Source organism: Chaetodon trifascialis, chromosome 1, assembly GCF_039877785.1.
Source record: "Chaetodon trifascialis isolate fChaTrf1 chromosome 1, fChaTrf1.hap1, whole genome shotgun sequence".
NCBI lineage: Eukaryota > Metazoa > Chordata > Actinopteri > Chaetodontiformes > Chaetodontidae > Chaetodon > Chaetodon trifascialis.
In genome coordinates, this window is record NC_092056.1 from 19,065,839 (window position 1) to 19,082,784 (window position 16,946).

Consider the following 16,946-nt stretch of genomic DNA (forward strand, 5'->3'; position numbering starts at 1 on the left):
CCAAAATATTAGCAATTCATGCTCAAGATGCTCAAGGCAATATTTTGATACTCCCTGGAGTGAGCTGCACATTTCAGTATAAACATGAAAAAAATCAAGAGTTAAAACAGCAGAATTTTAATTGACTAATGTCATCACTTTAATTATACACATACGAAAAAATATGGCATCTCATCTGTATACAGACACTAACAGGGCTGCGCTCAGTTCAGTTTCTCATTACAGAAACTACAGTTTCTACAAGAATCCAAACATGCTGGGAGGTTTTACATTGGACTGTACTGAGCAAAATGAAAGCAAACTGATTCCAGACCTGTGAGACACTCAGAGCGATTCAAAGTGTTTCCTGATCACAACGCTTCTAAAGCAGCATTTATGACAGAGCGAGTCTCTGCTGAAACACTGGTGAACCATGTCACTTTTCAGTTTGCAGGTTTGAACTGAAGACCAGCGGTAGCTCAGGCAGGACTGGCAGACGTGTGTGGTCAGTTTGCTGTTGAGAATTTTACACGTAACAAGAAGACAGCTTTCAGATTCTAAGTGTCAGTCATTTTACGCTCACACAGAAATGTGGAAACCTCTCATAGGTACCTACAGTAGGACCCTTCATCGGGCTAAGAGAGCAGCCAGAAGTTCACAGGAAGGAAGTTTATTCTAGTTTATTAACTAGAATCACTTTCTAGCACTAGTTTGAGATTGTACAGAAAACAATGTGAGCTTTTAACACGGTGTAAGAGTAAAACACATGACAAGCCTTTACTAACACAGTTTTATGGTGTAAATCTAAGCTGAATCTCACCTGATTTTTTCCAAAAGTTCTGTTTTGGTGTTTTGATTTTAGCTTTAGCTGAATGTTTGCTATGATACTGTCAGTGCTTGATAGGTACGTAGATCCCATTTAGCTGCTACTTCTCCCTATTAAGTTCAAACAAACCACCAGATGTTATCGAGGCTCGACCTGTTGGTGCAAGTCCCAGCTATTCATCTCCATGGGAGCAGCATTGATGGTGTACAACAGCCAGCACTTAAGTCTTTTTTCGTCATTACTTCTTTTTCCTTTTCCCTTTGCTGTTATTGCTGTGATGTTCCATATCGTCTCTGCTCAAATTGGTGGATTGCTTTTGAACTTTAGACCACTCCCTCTGCAGCTGCCGGAGCAAATCAGGAGTCAGCAGCCCGTCTCTCACCAGGCGACTGGCCAGAGAGCTGACCTCCGCTGAGCCTCTTTGTCCCCTTTGACCTCTGCTGCTGGCATTTCCAGTATTACCGCGCCCGCTGCCCTGTGTCTGCAGGGGGTCAGTGATGGCTGGGTCGGTGGCTCTGATGAGACGGGTGATATTTCGGACGCCCTGTTGGATGATGTCATCGAGTTCCTTCTGGATTTGTCGAACCAAGGCCGTGTCTGGAAACATGTCCATGAATCGGTAGCTGCAGAGACAGAGAGATCGACAGCAACGTCAGCGGGTAAGCATTGACGAGCGGAGCCACGCGCAGGAATACAACCAATATGCAATTACAAACAACTGCCCAAAACCATCCCATTAGTATGACAGGTGAAAAGAGTGATTACCTTAACCAGAGATAAAGATCCAACACATCATTAACAGCTTCCAAGTGCACCAGGTCTTTGATGTTTTTGGGTGGATCCAGGGGCCAGCTGACATGGCGACAGACCCAGTCAAATGTCAGGGGCTCGTCTCGACTGAACTGACGGGCAAACTGACAAAGAAGATTTGAATGAGTGCAACAAAACTGCAACTAGAGGACAGCAGAAGAAGTATGCTGAAACATTGCCTTGAAAAGCATCACAGTATCATCATTCAGATCAATACAATGATTTTAACTGTATTCTTACTGTATAAATTACATAGTTTGTTGTGCATTTACATCATATACTTCCTAACCACTCTACAGGCAACAAAGACTTTTCTTTGGACACACCGATACTAGAAGAAAGTGGCCCTGAATCTCAAAGGTTGACTGTTGAGGGCAATAATTCAGTTATGGAGCGGCCTTGTTTTATTAGTGCCATATAACCATAAAGTGAGACATCAAGACTGCAGACTGCTCCATGTAGAGAAATCACAGATCAAAAGTGCCGTTTGGTTTTTCACTTTGTCACCCCTGTGTGACCCCAGTGAACCCAGTCACTGCTGGTACAATGAATGAATCAGTTCTTCTTCCCTCCTCAGTGCTGCTGCTGCTCATCAATCCTTCCTCCCTCACCTCCCACCATTTACCTCCTTTCACTGCAAGCCTTCTTCCCGTGTCTGCTTATACTCACCTTTAGGAAGGAGGTGCAAACAAAAGGTTGCTTCTTGTTGATGGGAGAAGTACAGAAGACGTAGCGCGACCTCAAGTTGAGCGGGATATGCTGAATCATATCAGCCAGAAACTTGAAGTCATCGATGTTGCAGACAAAATACATACCGTCCACCCGAGAGAGGCTGACAAATATGTCCTGCAGGAGGAGACGGACAGAGAGAGGAGTCACAAAGTTTGTCAGAATGAGAAGATGAGGTTGCAGTGACAGCATGATAAACCAAACTGATGATTTTACACAAACATTGACAGCTTTCTTTCGTAACAATGCGGTCTAATGCACTTATTAGAATTAGACCGAGTACATTATATTGTCCCACTTTTCTTGCTCAATGTCATCACACACTGTTGCTGTCATACTTAAAGTATGGAGAATGAATGAATAGATGGCTGTACTCACAAGAAGGTTCGACAGTGTAGCATCAGGTAGATGATAGGCAAACATCTCTATCTGCTCTGCTGTAGGATGGAGGCCTGCCGTCTGAAACAGAGGAGGAGGAGAGACAAACACACAGAGTGAGGCTGGATTTTTCAGGGTTCACCTAAGAATGTGTGTCTGTGTGTAAATGATCACCTCAATGGGGTCCACAGATTGGCTGAGGATCTCCTTCAGAACTGGCAGGTCATCTTTGTGCATGGTGGTAACTTCTCCCTCTTTAAACTTGGAGGAGAACCTGGGAGAGGAGGCAGAGGAGGCCTGTTTTAAACAGTCACTTGGCAGAAACTAATATTTGTTAATAACAGAAGTGAAAATGAGACTGACCTCCCTGCCCTGCCAGCGATCTGCAGAGCCTGTGATGTGCTGATGGTCTCCATCTGTTTCTCCCCTTTCTCATTAACATTAGGCTTTACCAGACTGTTGAAGATGATACGTTTTATACTCCTGGAGAGGGGAGGGAAGAGAGGCAGAAAAATGGCTTGATGAAATCTCCAAAGACCCGGGGCATGAAGAATGAAGGCTCGAGTTCACACTCAGGGCTTATTTTAGAAAACAACAAATACGGCATTTCAGTGAGTTCATGTCAGGGCCTTTATTTTTTAACCTTTTCAAACTATTTTCATTGGAAAAAGTAATACAGTGTGCATGATTGTACTTACAGGTTTAGGCCCATTCCAATAGCATCTGTAGCAACCAGTATCTTGCAGGGGTCATCAGGGTCATTGAACTTCTTGGCCTCTGACATTTTGGTGCCTGTATATCACACAACAACCGAGTTTTGTCTCTTTCTGTCACACAAACAGCTGAAACAGTGAGTGAATAAAATCAATTTGAATAACTGACTTTCGTTTTTATGGTGTTTTTGGACAAAAGCTGGGTTTAAACTGAAGCCAATGAGCACTTTAACAAATGTAGCCTGCTAAGATCTTGTTGATTTCAAAGACTTTATTCACACATGACTACCCTCTTACCTTAATAAACCAGCATGGATGGAAACAGAAATTCATAGAGGGCCACAAACATGTTTATCTTTTATCTTGGCAGAGACCAAGCTGACATACTGGGTCATTACTCACAAACTCACCTGGAGGTAAGCTCCCATAAATCACAGCACATTGTAGTCCTCTGGCCTCAATCTGTCTGCTTATGGAGTAGATGTCATTTTTACTGAAGCAGACGATACAGTCTCCTGGTCTCAAGTTGCTTAATGAATCCACAGCTTCATCCAAGACTGTAAATGGAGTTAAACGCTGGTAGGTGTGGACCTTAAGAGTGAGAGAGAAAGAGTGGTTTCCCAAAGACAGTGATTTAAACGCTCTCCTGATACTCGTCTACTCCTGTTGTGCTGCATATTACAGCCTCACCTCCACCTCCTCTCCAGTGGTGTACATCAGCTCTCTGATAAAGTCTATGGCTGCAGGTTCCCCGCACACATGGATCTCTTCTGCACAGAGACCTGCAAACAACACAAAGGAAAATATCTTGTACAGCAGTTTGACACATCGTCACTTAAAATAGATGATAAAATCGCTGGTACAGACAGGAATCTGGCACACATGCAAAAATGAATCATACCCAGCAGTGCTCTGGTCCAGGCCCAGCCTCTGGAGGGATCCCTGATCATTTGAATTTCATCAATTACAGCCACCTCATCTAAAGACAAACATAAACACTATCACCTTGTTAATCAATACACCAAGACAGAACAACAGCGTGCAATGATGATTTTTCTGGTTTTTATTAATGATATTGAAATGTTTGTTCATCTCATGTTTCCTTACAAGGCGTGGTGACACTGCACATCTCAATGGTGCAGGCCACATGACCAGCTGCTCGACCCTCTGGGTCCATGAAGGTCCTCTCATCTCCAGTAACCAAGTCACATGTCACACCCTGTGAATACACAGGGCAGACACAATGAGATGAAGACGTTAGCACATGAAAAAGACAGACACCAAAACACCTAAAAGACTGATGTGTAAAACCACAGGGGGTACAAAATATGGATGTCGTCTCTGAGACGTCACACACAGGTTTGTGAGGAGACTCTGTAGAGTTCAGTGACAGTGGATCTGGCTGTCGCCATCTTGGCAGTGCCCCCCACCCAGAGGCTGCCGCATGTGTAAAATCAATTGAGTTTCCCTTTCAACAAAACACATGACAGAAGAAGACGTACAGCGGTGTTGCTCTTCTCAAAGATCTCATGGGCCAGTAGTTTCAGGGGGCCACAGTAGACTCCACTCTTAGCAGCCAGGTAGCGCTGGATGGCATGGTAGGTTTTACCACTGTTAGTGGGACCAGCATGGAAAATCACCTTTCTCTGGATAGCACGAGCCTCAGGATACCTGATGAACACACACACGTGCAAATACTGTAACCACAAAGTAATATTGTGCAACTTATGACACATGCTTGAAAGGTGTAAACCACTGTTGGCACCAGACTGTTGACTGGACATGGACTTGACATCAGACTCTACAAAATAACACATACCAGTTAGCAGGGAGTCTGAGGTCAGAGATCTTTCTCAGGTCATCCATACAGTCCAGCATAGGAAAGATTTGCTTAGCATGACGCATGAAGTACGGGTAGATGTCATCTATATGGCCTGCAGTACAAAAGAAATGAAAGTTAATGAAAGTTTTACTTAGCAATTCTACTGGTTCAATTAACGACCGACCGACCTGCTCCACAGCAGATGTCGTTAAGAATGATGTGCAGCTCAGCGGGGAGTGATGTCATTTCCAGGACAAATTTCCTAAAGCTGATGAAGGCCTGGTGGAATAGACGAGCTGTGTAAACAAAAAGAGACACATGAGGCTCACCACGCAAAGCTCGCTGGTTATATGACATTTTATAGTTACAAAGTGCTTTACACTTTGTAACTTTGTTTTGAAAGGTGCTGAATGAATGAAAGTATTATCATTATCATTGTATTTTTGCCCACTTTGCTCCTGAATGACAGCATCGATATCTCCACAGTTTTCAGGGTCAGCCACTGCTGCTCTCCACTGACGGCAAGACGGCAGCAAGTGATGATCTAAGAGCTCATTGGCTTAAACGTGCGACCAACATCATGTTTTATAGAAACTCTTTGTTTTCTGTTTAAGATTTTATCAGTAATAGTTTGTCCTGTGAATGTTTATCTGTTAACAGAATAAATTTCCTCTGGCTGATGATGACATCTATCTGTCCAAAGACTACAACAAGTGGGAAATGAAGATTCTTAAAATACCCTCAGTGCAGACTGACGTTATGACCTGACAGTGTAATCATACGTGAATGACACAATGACAAAACATCAGCATTGGCTTTAATTTTTATGCCTTATATTCCTAATATTTCTCTCTCCATGTATGTGTAATTCTGAGGATATTTTAATTTTTGATTGATATTTTGGAGAGAGACAGCCGAGTTAGGCTCCGGCCCCCCCGCGACCCCGAAAGGGATAAGGGGCATAGAAAATGGATGGATGGATTTTGGAGAGAGAAAAGGGTCTTCAAGTTACATTTATGTAATTAATAATCTGGTAAATAATTTTGTGAATGTGTGAATCAATGACTGATATACAAGCCAACTCCAAATCAATTATTGGTGACTGCATAATAGATGACAGATGAGGCGAATACGTTTGTAATGTATTAATAACTGTTCAATGAGGTCAATTATTTCTCACCATCCAGGCCCTGGTCTGCTGCCAGCTTCTGCATCTCTTTCCTCTTATAAAAACGGTTCATAATTTTCAGCACTTCACCTGTATCATAAAAAAAAAAAAACACAGAGAAAAACACAAAACACACACACACACACACACACACACACACACACACACACACACACACACACACAAAATGACTTTCATGTCTGTAATTGACAGTGCAATAAATACACACACCTTATTCATAACACTAGAAATGTGATATCTCAGGCAGCTTTGGATAGCAAAAGGAAAAAAAGTTAATTATCATCTAATTGTCTGAAGAGCAGAACATTTCCACAAACGTACAGGTCATTTACGTTTGGAGCCCAGCTCAGGTGAATTTACTCACTTTTGTCGAGCGGCTGTGTCAGCTCTGCTCCCACAGTCCCATCTACAGGGGAGTCGGTCTTCAGAGAGACGGGGACAAACAGAGAGGTGTCCAGGGGTTTTTGAGAAGAGCTGTTCGATGAAACACTTCTGGTGCAAACCACAGAACCAGTCTGGTGTTGTTTATGTGAAAAAGCAGACCCAGAAGACACATGACAACTGCCAGCGGTGACGCGGGCAGTCCGGGTGCTAATGTGGCTTTGAAGCCGAGAAAACAGATACATACACCGGTTGACTGACATCGCTGCAAGTAATTTATATCCCGGGTGTTCGTTCCTTCTTTGGGCTGCGTCCAATACTAGCGCAAAAGTCGCTCCATGCTGTTCCAGCAGGTCTAAACAGGTAGATTACACACCATCAACTTCACGAAGGACGGTCAACACGATTCTCTTCCTGCTTACACAACGTGGGACAGGACCAGTCACGATGTAGCTGCCCACAAATGTGCCTGACCTCATATTGAGCATAAAATAAAATATTCAAAACATAGAGATCGGTCCTCACTTATATGAGATGATACCTTGTCAAATAAATTAATTGACTGAAAATTATTTTTGTTTGTTTTTAACAACTGCGTTGTAAAAAGTTGAAGATATAAACAGGCAACACACGAACCCTCGAAAGCTGAATCCGAAGATCGTATATGAAACGTTGATGATTGCATCACCATCTGAAAATAATGTCCGGCGTTTAGCGTCTGTGTTTACGTTTCCTGCGTTGAACACTGACTAAAAACAACATTTGAAGGTATTCAGTGCCGTGCATTCAGTTGAGCTAACTCAGAAAAGACCATCTGTATCGTTTCCACAAATGTACAGAATGGAGACGAGTACAGTTATATTTCCTGTTCAGTTCTATCTTACAGATAATTGAATGATTGTCTTCATGGTGCTCTAAAGCTTTCTCCACTCTTCCAGGTTCATGATTCTGGTGGAGAAATGTAAAATCCTTCACCAGAGTCGACGAATGCATCAGGATGGACACCATGAACACTAAGAATCAAGAGGCTTTTTTCAACTGTGCAGAACAAAAGAAGGGAAGAAGAACTGGGCTCGTTTATTAAAGCTTGGCTTGAGACAATACCATGCGCAATGGTTCCATTGACTGTATTTGCAGAAATGCCTGAAATAGTTATAGTAGGGAATCAAGTAATTAAAGTCTCTCTGAAAGTGGATAACTAATGCTCTCTTTGTACAAACCTGATGATATGTACCTGTTTATATAGAACAGAATAACTTTTCTGACTATATGTTGTGTAATTATCTTAAAAAAAAGCTCTGTTTAAATGATATTCAGTATAAATTTTCTTTATTCATGATTCATTTTAGCTATATATTTGGGTTTGGTGTATATACACATATTATCATACACACACACATCAATGGCATGATTAGACACTGTGTAAAGATTAACATGCAGTAGATAAGACCGGCAGAGTTTTGGCATTTAAGTGTCTCTTCATTACCACTGAAGGTATTTAAAGTACACCAAAGAAACCCTACCTGTACAGTGTTCAGAAAGACAGAAAATATGTCTGAAACGCAGAGAGAAAGAAACTGTTACTTGCGAATAAATTACACAATTCCCAAACAAAAGGAAACCAGATTGTTAAGTCCAAACTAGCGTGAAGGAACAAATACTGTACATCTGGACTGCAGATGTGAGTGTTCACAAGTTTCTGAAATGAAACGCGTAACAGCATGACCACACGAAAGAGACAAAAAGCAACAAAATATCGTCCTTAGTTAAGTCCAATTAAAATAAGTAGTGATATATCAATGACAGAATCATTTCCATTACAGACACAGGAGAGCTCTGAGGCGAAGCTGTCCTTGAGTGATGTTTAGTTTCAGCTTCTACGCCCCTTTCACACAAAGTTAAGCATCAGAGGGGAAAGTGCAAAACTGGCCACAGATCAGCGCTTAAGGGCAAATTCAAAAGCTGTGTGTGTGTCTTTAAAGCAGGACCTGAACTGCCGGTCTGAGCGTCACAGTGGAACGTTGCTGGATTTTACAGTGTATGGATACTGCATCCTTTCCAGTGCTCACAGTAGCAGACATGAGCCAGTCATTAACAGTAGTATTGTACTGATACCAGACAGACCAGCTCAAAAAACCCAAAGAAAGGAAAGTGAAACCGATGAGAACTCTCAATCTACAGTCTGATGCTCGTGGCTAGCATCATTTCATTTTTCTAATGAATCATTTAAAATATAAACAGAAGCTGCTGCTCACATATTTTCAGCTTTCAACTTCTATATCTGACATCAGCTGAAGTGAGTCAGCCGACAGTAGCCCTGACACGTGAGCTCAAAGGTTAAGTTTAACCGAATTACAAATGAACAGGTTTTATATTTACCTATACAGATTCAGTGTGTTCTAGGTCTGAGATCTCTCTTTCTGATACTTCTGTCTCCACCCCAGTTAATGAAGGTCAATGGAATCCCGCCTGTGGTGCTCAAAGGCTGAAATTTAACTCCCTGCTCATCTCCATAATCCACATATCTGGCTGGGAATCTTTTTTTTTTTTGGGGGGGGGGGGTAAACCAACTCTTACAAGACAAACAAGGAGGATTAGTCATAGAAAAACATCAATTTAAAGATCAGAAAAAAGATGCTGTGCCAGAGAAACATCTTGACTTTAGAAGACGATAGTTTCAGTGTATGACACTTCCAGACCTGCAACCTATTGATTGATTAGCAACTACTTTGGTGATCGATTATATTGTTTCAATCATTTTCAACAGGTTCTAGCCTCTCCAGTGTGAACATCTGCTGCGTTTCTCTCCATTGTGTGAAAGTAAACTGAATATTCTGGGGCTTTGGACTGCTGGTCACAATAACATATATGTGGATAGGAAATTCTGACGGACACATTTCAATTTTTTCTATTATTTTATAGATTAAACGATTGAGAATCTGCAGATTAATCCATGATGAAAATAATTATTAACTGCAACTCTAAATGATTTTAGAAATAAATGGCATTGAAATGTCCGTCTTGACTTAAAAACATTCCTGTATGAAGTGAGATGTGGACTGGAACTGGAAACCAGTAACATGTTTACAGCACAGACACACTAGAAGATGAAATGTGTTGCACCGAACCTCTCCTGACCAAGCAGACAGTCCATGGAAAGAGCAGTCTGTGGACTGGAGTGTCATACATGCCCGCTGGATGAATGAGAGCACAGTGGCATTGTGATAGCTCAAATCAGGCATTTTGAATACACAAAGAGCGTCTGTTGACTCATAGCTTAGCCTCTCGTGCTCGTGGTTCAAGCTGATCCCTGCATGTCTTTTGATCTCTGGCTGGACTCTAGAAAGTGTCATTTTGGAGTGCGTGTGGGAGGGAGGATGCCAGAGAGAGTCCAGGATGACCACTGTCCAAATATGCAAAGAAAAAAAGCTCCAGTAGCAGAGGTAAGGGATAGATGGTGATGGTGATCGTCTGCAGCCCACTCCTCTTTCTCCGTCTTTGCTCCTGTTTTGCATCCAGCAAACTGAGACTGTATGGCTTGTATGGTGTGTGTTTTCAGTCTCACTCTTCCTTACTTGGGTCGGTTTGATTTGCTTTAACCTTTAGCATTCAGCCTACTTTGACTGTTTGCTTTTGCGACTGTATGCAAGCGTGTTTTCAGTCCTGGGGGAGAGATTGATGGTGTTCACACAGCTCACATCTGAAGCTGTGGAGTGGTGAGCGGGGGGGCGTCTGAAGGGATGTTATGTGTGTTCATGTATACAGACATTTCTCAGTCCAGGGAGACAGTGGGGCAGCGTTCACGCCTCTGGCTGTTCAGCAGTGAAGAGTTGGGGTGTGTCTGTGTGTGTTTTCAGTTCACAGCAGCCGCCTCACATCTCTGGCTGCTCTGCGCTAACTGGCTGGGTTCTCGGCTCAGGCGACTCGTAGCGCTGGTGGAAGTTTCTTTTCCTCAGCTTCTCTGGAGCTTTTCTCCACAGAACAATCTCCTAAACACACAGGAAACATGAACATACATGAAAACTTGTATCAATCCCAATCAAAAATATAATAGTAGACAAAACAGATGCATACAAAAAAAACAATCTGAAAGAAAAACAACTAAAAGAATGTCCTGTGTACATGTACCTGAACAGTCTTAAGTATTTGGTACTTTAACAGTTATCTTGCTGAGTTTATCCCTTCACTCAGGAGAAGACATTCTGGGTCCATCACTCATTGCAAACTCAATTGAAAACAGCACAAAGTTAATATATTTAACGTGTGACCTCATCAATTTCTTTGATTTTTGTAAATATATGTTTATTCTGAATTTGACACCAGCAACATGTTTCTAACAAGTTAAACTGTTGTTGGTTTGCAAAATGGATTCGGTTTTTATTGAAGATCTACACAACATCCTAACTTTTCTGGAGTCAGGGTTGTATTCTGTACGTTGCTTTCATCAACATGTTTCACTTACACGGCAGTAATCTTGGCTTTTATTTTTGAAGTGTTTGTCTATTCTTGTGTTTATTTTCTCACATTCAACAATGATGCTAACTGTTTAGCAATACCAAAAACATGTTTGGTTGACCTGCAGAACCTGTATCAGGAAGTCTGTCAGGGCTCAGCTCTGTACAGACTCTGGTGCAGTAACACAAACAGCACCTGCATCTGAGGAACCTTGATAGATGCTAAACAGCAGTACCTTAGCTGGTGGCTAAGTTTACTTAATATTTTATGTATTCTCAGTAAAACAGTTGCTGATGGCCTAAATTGGTTTAAATAAACAGTGTTACTCTAGATAACTGACAAATTGCAGCATTAGACACAATCAGACACAGCTGGGATAGCACTCATACTCCATGTGTGTCTCTGTGTGCTGCAGAAACAGAGACAGACATCAGCTCGCTGATGTAGAATACTTCTGCTGTATATATAAGCGTGTTACCTGTTGTTTAAAGTATCTTCTGTCCTCTTCATCCACCAGCACCAGATTAAGGAAGTAGCGTACAGAAAACTTCTTGTTGACATCTCTCATGGTGGGTGTCAAGTCATATCCTGTAAGGAAACAGGCCATGTGATGTGCTGTCACTCAAACGTTAAGTAAAAATATGCCTACTTTATTTCTTTAATAAAATGGACATTAACAGGGGACATTACACAGTCTGCTTTCTACTATATACTTAAACTGTAATGGCCAGAGAAGAAGAGGACTCACCTGCCAAGAACAGTCTGATGGGAATTGATTCTCCCTTAACTGGAGCTCCATCCATGATCTCATATTTTGCAACCGTCTCTGTCTCTGTGGTGGTACTGGGACCTGAGAAAGGAGGACAACGATCACATTAAGTGAGCAGGACAGACTACAGTAAAGTGGAGCAGAGCTGATGGAAGTTTCTATGCTCTTACTGGGACCTAATCAGTTTACAGAAGAGTATACCAACTGCAGCATTTTAAAGCTAGAGGAAGCTCACAGTTAGCACAGAGTCATGCTGCTTAAGATAACACTTTATTAATCCCTCAGAGGGGAGACTTGGGTGTTACCACCTGATCTATGTTCACTTCATCTGAAACATGGCTGCCCTGGACTCTTACCTATGCCTGTCATCTCCTTCTTGATGAGCTGCAGCTCCATGTGTTGGATCTTGATCCTGACCAGCAGGAAGTAGATCTTCCCAACAATCACGTCCTTCAGGTGATATCTAACCAAGAGACACATGGAGAGAAGCTGCTCAAACTGCTCTTATTTGGGTTTGCTGAGGAAGCAATAAAGACTTGAACAGAGTGATATTGATCTTACTTGGATTTATTGTATTCAAACTCAATGTGCAAACAGTCTTCAATGCCGACCTCCATCTTGATCGAGTTGTTGACGTCTGGGTAGGTGGCTAATTGGTGGACAATCAGCTCGTATTCCTTCACTAAATCAGACAGACGACGAACTATTGTCACCCTGAGGAAATACCTGCAAGACAAAGACAACCAAAGCTTTAAGAGTCAGACAGAAAACGCTGCAGATCCAAAGATAAGTCCCTGCTGTAACAATCTCTGACAACCGTCTTTTCCTTTCTCCTTTTGACGAGTTTGACTAGTCAACTGTCACATGCTGTTCTTTCAATTCAGAATTGGGCCGTTTCTAAGATTTATTATTAATAACATGAGGATGCAACTAAGCAATGCTTCAATTATCCACGAACAAACTAAATTTTGATTAACTGATTGGTCATAAAAGATTTAAAATGAACCAAGAAAGTCTTCAATGTCAAAATGACATCTTAAAACTGGCCGTGCTGTTTGACAACACATTTGTGAACCTGTTGGGAATCCAGAGAGAAGCTCCCTGCAGACTGTCCGCTGCCATAAGACTGAACCTGGATACTTCAACCCAGATTCCCAAAAAATTAGGACGTTGTGTAAAACAAATAACACAGAATGCGATCATCTGCTTATTGTTTCTGCACACATACACGAAAACAGCACAAAGTCAATATATTTAGTGTCTGACCTCGTCAGCTTCATTGATTTTTGCAGATATCGGCTAATTCTGAATTTGATGCAGCCACATGTTTCAAACCAGTTTGTTCAGGAGCAACTAAAGACTGTTTGGAACACTTCACAGGTAAACAGGTTGACTGGTAACAGCTGATAGTATCATGACTGGGTTTGAAAGGCGCATCCTGGAAAGGCTCAGTCGTTCACAAGCGAGGATGGAGGGAAGTTCACCACTTTGTGAACACATGACTGTATAAAAGATATGACTGCATGAGCTCAGGAACACTCTGTGAAACCATTACTGGTGAACACACTTCATTTTAAAATGATTACATTCTGCTTCTATTTACAGTTTACACAGCGTCCCGACTATTTCGGAAGCGAGTCTTTCACTGACCATTAAAAACTTCAAAGTGGACTAAAACACATGCCGGCCACATGACAGAACTTGCAGTCTGCCTCATGTCAAAGTGTATAATAAATATACCTTAGCCTGACATTGGCTCCAGTATAGGACTCATAGGGCTTCTCCACCTGCATGAACTCAAAGTCGTAGCTCCTGTTCTGGGTGAGTTCTCCAGGCAGAGCCAACTCTTTCACCAAGTCCACAAACTCATGGGTGTTACTCTTATCAGAGAACAGCTCTGAAATACAGCAGAGTGGTTTTAGAGTGGTTGTTGTGTGACTCAACACAGTTTTACACACACTACAAAATGTTTTATACATTGGTTTGATCTAAGTCCATGCTCTTCTAACACATCGCTCTCGTTCACCTCCTCCTGCTGCAAATACAGCTGGAGGAGGGTTTTGCTCCACTATGGCAGGCTGCACATGATGACCACATGCTCTGTTAAACCTTTTAGCCACATGAGAAAGCCAACGGTCGACTGTTGACAAGTAGTTTCACAGCCCAATGCACTCAATAAACATTTCAAAGATTTCATGGAGCTGGTTTCATAAGGTTAGAAGTGTTAAACAGAACATAGCCATCAGCACCATCCTGCTAACATCACAGTAACAGAGGAGTTCCTCATAATCATAAATCAGTTAACTCTGCATACACTTTACACCTCTTGACAAATGGAGTGATAACAGAAAGATAAAAGCAACCACTTCAGTCATGCTCACCTATCTGTCCAACAAACTCGATGCGGATGCCCTGATGCTCCAGTCGCTTTCCTCCTTGCTTCACATTTAGATTCACCTTGAGAGGAACAGTTGATGAGATCAAGCAACATAACAACCAAAAAGCAAGCGGTCACAGTGACAGCTTGACAATATTACCCATTTACAAACGTGTTTGGCTTTGACGGGGAAAAACTCGAGTGTCCTCCCAAACAGAACACATAAAACATCCCTGACAGGAGAGATCCCTTGTTATTACATCTGCTGGTTCAAACAGGTTAAGGTGTTCAGAAAAACCTGTTTGATGACAGAGGACCAATCAGACAAACATCACAGGTGAATGTAAAATGGGACAGACTCAATATTATTTAATACAGCAGATACATCAGCTGATACATTTCTGGATCCTAAACTTAGATGCTTCACTTTCTCCTGAAGTCAGAGCAAATCTTGCACACGCATCAAAAGAGCCTTAATTTCCCACTGGGCTCACTTAAAGAGAGCATCCCAAAATACTCTGCCCTTATGGCTGAGAAGCACGTTATCTGCTGACTTAGTGCTGTTACCCAATAAATGAAATGACAGCAAATTTAAATCACTCTTCGTATGTGGACCCACTTACTGAACAGCGCACTTTATAGTGAATGTAAGTTTACCTTGCCAGACACGGACTCTCCGTCGTAGAACAGGTAGTGTTTCTCCACCTTCCCGTCTTCCGTCTTCAACTCGGCTGTCTTTCTGTTCTCTGCATCGTTCAGCAGTACGTCTATCTCACATACCGGCCCAAACAAACCTCCTAGGAAACTCTGAAAACCCAAAGCATGCCATAGAAAACAGAGTATTACACACAGTAACAGACTGTTTCAGATCTGTCGAGGCCAGCCTGTTCAAAGCTGACTAGTTGATGGGTTGTCTCATTAGTACACTGATTTAGGCCTCATTCACAGAAAATCAGGATGTGCTGTGAAGAGAAGAAAAGGCTCCTTGCTATACTAATCATGAAGAGCATTAACTGAACATCCTTTAAGGAGAATAACGGCTGCTTTATAGTTTACAGGCAATTTAAAACTCCAACAGATTGAGCCAAATGCATTACTTTGTTAACACACATCTCGATGGACTGTGACCACAGATTGAGCTGTCTGCAATTAGTTAACATCTATAGCTGAGTGTAAGTGCGTGCAAATGAGTGAGACTGATGGCTCTGGACAGTCAGTCTGTGGCATCCAGGTGACTCCCCACAGCTCCTCCCTGTCTAAATGTCACACTAACTCAATTACTCCTCACCAGCTGCACAGACGCATTATTCTCCTCTGAGCTGGCACAGACTCACAAACACATGCTTCAGCACGCAGGATCCGGAGGGATCACTCCCATCATCAAAATGTCAGGAGAGACCAATCACTGCCTGTCACACGAGTGGATGCGTTGATTAAGTGTGTCCCGTAATAGGTCGCATATGTATTACAGGAGAGTCCAAACACAACCTCATGTGCCACAGAGGAGCAAATAACACGATAAACGCAGCACGACTACGTCCGTCAGTGCAATTTTGTCCTGAACTATTTCAACACATGAGCGATAGACGCTTTTCCATCAACACAATCTTGAAACATAAAAATATTCACGGGAATTCAAGAGTTGTACTTCAACATGCATGTGACACGGAGTCCAACCTAACCAGCCACGTTAGCTAACATTAACATTTCTCTTAGCCACTTTGCAGCGCCAGTTCGAGGGAAAACATACAAGCTAAAATCACTTCTTTTATTAATCCCACTTCTTGTTCCTGTCTTCATTAGGGAAAGCTGCTGGGCCGTTGGCTAACTTTAGCTAAAACATCACTGAAAGAGCAGAGACGGCCTCGTACTGAAGCTAACTCGACCAGCCCAGCTAGCCTTCCTGACGGGTTAAGTTAAACAGCGGCTGTCAGTGGAGCTCGGGGTCCGTGTAAATGCTGGGTTTTTCTGAATAATTGCCTCGGTTCATTTCAGCGTCGCCCCAGCAGCTGATGTTTGTTTTCACACTCACCATCTCGGCCGTCTAGACAGTTGAAGCTAACAGCTAGCCTCGCTCCGTGTAGCCTGTCTGCCTGAACCAGGAGGTAGTATCAAGGCTCACCGTCATGTGACCCGGGTCAGGTGTGTGTGGGCGGGGCGGGGGCGGGGCCTGAAATGGGACACAAAGGGGCGTTTTCCCCGACGACTCCTGACACTACTCACGTCATAATAATCAGAGAAGACATCAGGTTAATTTGTAATTACATTTGTAAATTGATCCAAGGTTCCCTTTGGGAGGAGGCAACAAATTGACCAATTATTTTGTTTATGTCATTATGTAATAGTGTAATATCCACTTTAATTAAAGCCCACTCAATGGTAATACCAATATCTGAGAAGCCTTTAAAAAAAGGATCCTTGAATTTGGTCATTAAAACTTGTAACCAGCATGTGTTTTGAGTGGGATACTTTACATTAAAATGAAGCTCATCAGTTCTATGGCTATAAGCATCCAAAG

At 42.3% G+C, this 16,946-nt stretch overlaps 2 protein-coding genes across 2 annotated transcripts; both read right to left on the bottom strand.

Annotated features, from left to right (window-relative positions):
- Nucleotides 1–98: 98 nt before the first annotated feature.
- On the bottom strand, nucleotides 99–7,241 carry supv3l1 (SUV3-like helicase). Its single transcript, XM_070969348.1, has 16 exons — nucleotides 6,811–7,241; nucleotides 6,438–6,515; nucleotides 5,446–5,553; nucleotides 5,255–5,369; nucleotides 4,938–5,106; nucleotides 4,543–4,654; nucleotides 4,337–4,414; nucleotides 4,126–4,217; nucleotides 3,846–4,026; nucleotides 3,421–3,514; nucleotides 3,086–3,205; nucleotides 2,897–2,996; nucleotides 2,723–2,803; nucleotides 2,285–2,461; nucleotides 1,571–1,719; nucleotides 99–1,428 (listed from the first exon to the last, which is right to left on the bottom strand). Exons 1-16 carry the CDS (start codon nucleotides 7,088–7,090, stop codon nucleotides 1,044–1,046), a joined length of 2,319 nt encoding a protein of 772 aa, XP_070825449.1. The 5' UTR covers nucleotides 7,091–7,241; the 3' UTR covers nucleotides 99–1,043.
- Nucleotides 7,242–8,139: 898 nt separating this feature from the next.
- On the bottom strand, nucleotides 8,140–16,540 carry vps26a (VPS26, retromer complex component A). The gene is made up of 9 exons (XM_070965203.1): nucleotides 16,461–16,540; nucleotides 15,086–15,235; nucleotides 14,433–14,508; nucleotides 13,792–13,948; nucleotides 12,613–12,777; nucleotides 12,408–12,514; nucleotides 12,031–12,132; nucleotides 11,761–11,870; nucleotides 8,140–10,816 (listed from the first exon to the last, which is right to left on the bottom strand). The coding sequence occupies exons 1-9, from the start codon at nucleotides 16,461–16,463 to the stop codon at nucleotides 10,700–10,702; spliced, it is 987 nt and encodes a 328-aa protein (XP_070821304.1). The 5' UTR covers nucleotides 16,464–16,540; the 3' UTR covers nucleotides 8,140–10,699.
- Nucleotides 16,541–16,946: the final 406 nt, after the last annotated feature.